General features: G+C 37.6%; 1 protein-coding gene across 1 annotated transcript; it reads right to left on the reverse strand.

Moving 5' to 3' along the window:
* Positions 1–216: 216 nt before the first annotated feature.
* Positions 217–1,837, reverse strand: KBTBD3 (kelch repeat and BTB domain containing 3). The gene has a single exon (XM_009808140.2). The coding sequence runs from the start codon at positions 1,831–1,833 to the stop codon at positions 217–219; it is 1,617 nt and encodes a 538-aa protein (XP_009806442.2). The 5' UTR covers positions 1,834–1,837.
* Positions 1,838–2,097: the final 260 nt, after the last annotated feature.

The following is a 2,097-nucleotide window of genomic DNA, read 5'->3' on the forward strand; positions in this document are numbered from 1 at the left end:
TTACAGAGAAGACTTGCATATAAAATTAAGTAATACTTTCGATATAATGACTAGCATGAATGACAAGTTAATGGACTCTTCCAAAAGCAATTCTATAGCGTACACTTAAACTGAAGATTTAACCGAAACAGTACATATTTTTCCGTCTATAAATTAATACCTAAAAATCTGTTCTAAAACTTGTGCATTTAAATAGATTCTTTTGACTCAGGAGTTTCAAAATTCTCCAGAGCAAATTGTCAATACAGATGACCAGGGGTCCCTATATTTATTAAACTGAATGACCTGACAGTAAAACTCCGTTAAGGCTCTTGGCATTGGTGAAACTTCTTCCCACTCCGACCTACTACTATGGTAGACTTGAACTTCATCTGTGATTTCTTCCGGAGCGTAATCACCACCTAATATATAAATTTTGTCTTCTGTCCCAACTGCCCCTGCATTAAAGCCAGCACATTCAAAAGATCCTTCCCCTTTCCAAACACAGGTTTCCGGGCAAAAACTGTAGACCTTGTAGGTGGAGAGATCACATATGTACAATGTACAGTTCACTGGAACAGCTTTGATTAGAGTTGCATGGAAAAATTGCCCAAATTCTGCTACAAGCTCAGACCACTGATCAGTCATAGCATTATACTTAAAGAAACAGTCAAGAGATGGATTAAAGGCATCAGTAATCTCTACTTCTGAGCCAAGGACGTAAATTATATTCTGACATGCACTTGCTTCTGGATAGTAGATACCTCTTGGTAATTGGCTTACAGATTTCCAGTCTTTGGAAAGAGGATTATAGGACTCTACATCCAACAGACTTCGGGTTTCTTGAGCTCCTCTGGTCTTTCCACCTATTACAAACAGCTGATTTAAGGTTACAACAGATGTGTGCATTGTCCTTGGTTTTTTCATAGCTGACACTATGGAGAATTCATTGCTGACTGGACAGTAGCACCAGGTTTGGTCAGTGGCATCATGAAATGGTTCAGCAATATGAAGCCTGACAGTCCTATAACAATTCCCTTTGCATCCTCCAGTTACAAATATTTTTTCTCCATAGCTAGATAAACTTGACCCTGGCAGATCAATCATGTGCGTATGTGGTAGTTCTTTCCATTTATCTGTTTTGATGTTGTAGCAGAATGTATGTCTGTTTTCTCCATCTTCATCAGTTTTATGAACAAATATATATTTTTCTGTTGTTGAAGGACGTGCATCTGGAAACAGCCCACTAAAGTTTTGCACACTTTTAACTGCATCACTGATTATTACTGAGCAATTAGCACTCTTAAGTAAGTGTTCTTCAGAATATAGAAAGTCCTGCAAAGTCTTTTCAGGTAACTGGTGTAGTCTCACTTTTTTAATCAAGTTAGGCAGGTATTTCTGTCGTGTTTCTAAGTTGTGTTTGGTCCACTGAAGGACAGCTTTCAACACTGATTCTTCCTCTGGGACATTTAGTTCGTCAGCCTCAAGACATTTTTGTAATATCTCAAAATTAATCTCCAAAAAATCATTTGATCTGAGCAGCAAGGAAAAGTGGTGCTGTACAAAATCTAGCGCACGATCAAATAAGCGAACAGAACCATAACTTTCTGATAGAGAAAGCAACTGTAAGCAATTCACAAGATCAATACTTTTTATTAGAAAGTCACTGCAAGCTTTGGAAAGGAGTGAAACTTGAAGAAATGACGACAGTTGGAAGAGCATTTCCACATTATCATTCGTTATCTCTGTTTTTCCTGTGTAAGCGTAATCAAGAAAAGCTTTCACTGCCTTGGGTGATAGATTACTAATAGTAACATTGCCATCATCTCGTTCTTTCATATTAACTTCAAACATGGCTCTGCGGATAAAATATAGAAGATAGATACACATACAAATTAAAGATCTAGCAAACAGCAGAGAACACTGATGTGAGAGGAAGGAGATAATCAGGGGCATATAATAAAGTGGGCAGGCTGTATAGGTCTAAAATGTGGGGGTCTCATAACTAAGAGCAATGCATTTGCTTGATATGGTTCAAGAAAAAAGGAGTGGTGATAAGAACATATTCAAAGTGATGGCTCATATAAATGATAGCAGCACCTGTGTTTTGTATGGATT

The sequence above is a fragment of the Gavia stellata genome, chromosome 1 (genome assembly GCF_030936135.1).
Source record: "Gavia stellata isolate bGavSte3 chromosome 1, bGavSte3.hap2, whole genome shotgun sequence".
NCBI lineage: Eukaryota > Metazoa > Chordata > Aves > Gaviiformes > Gaviidae > Gavia > Gavia stellata.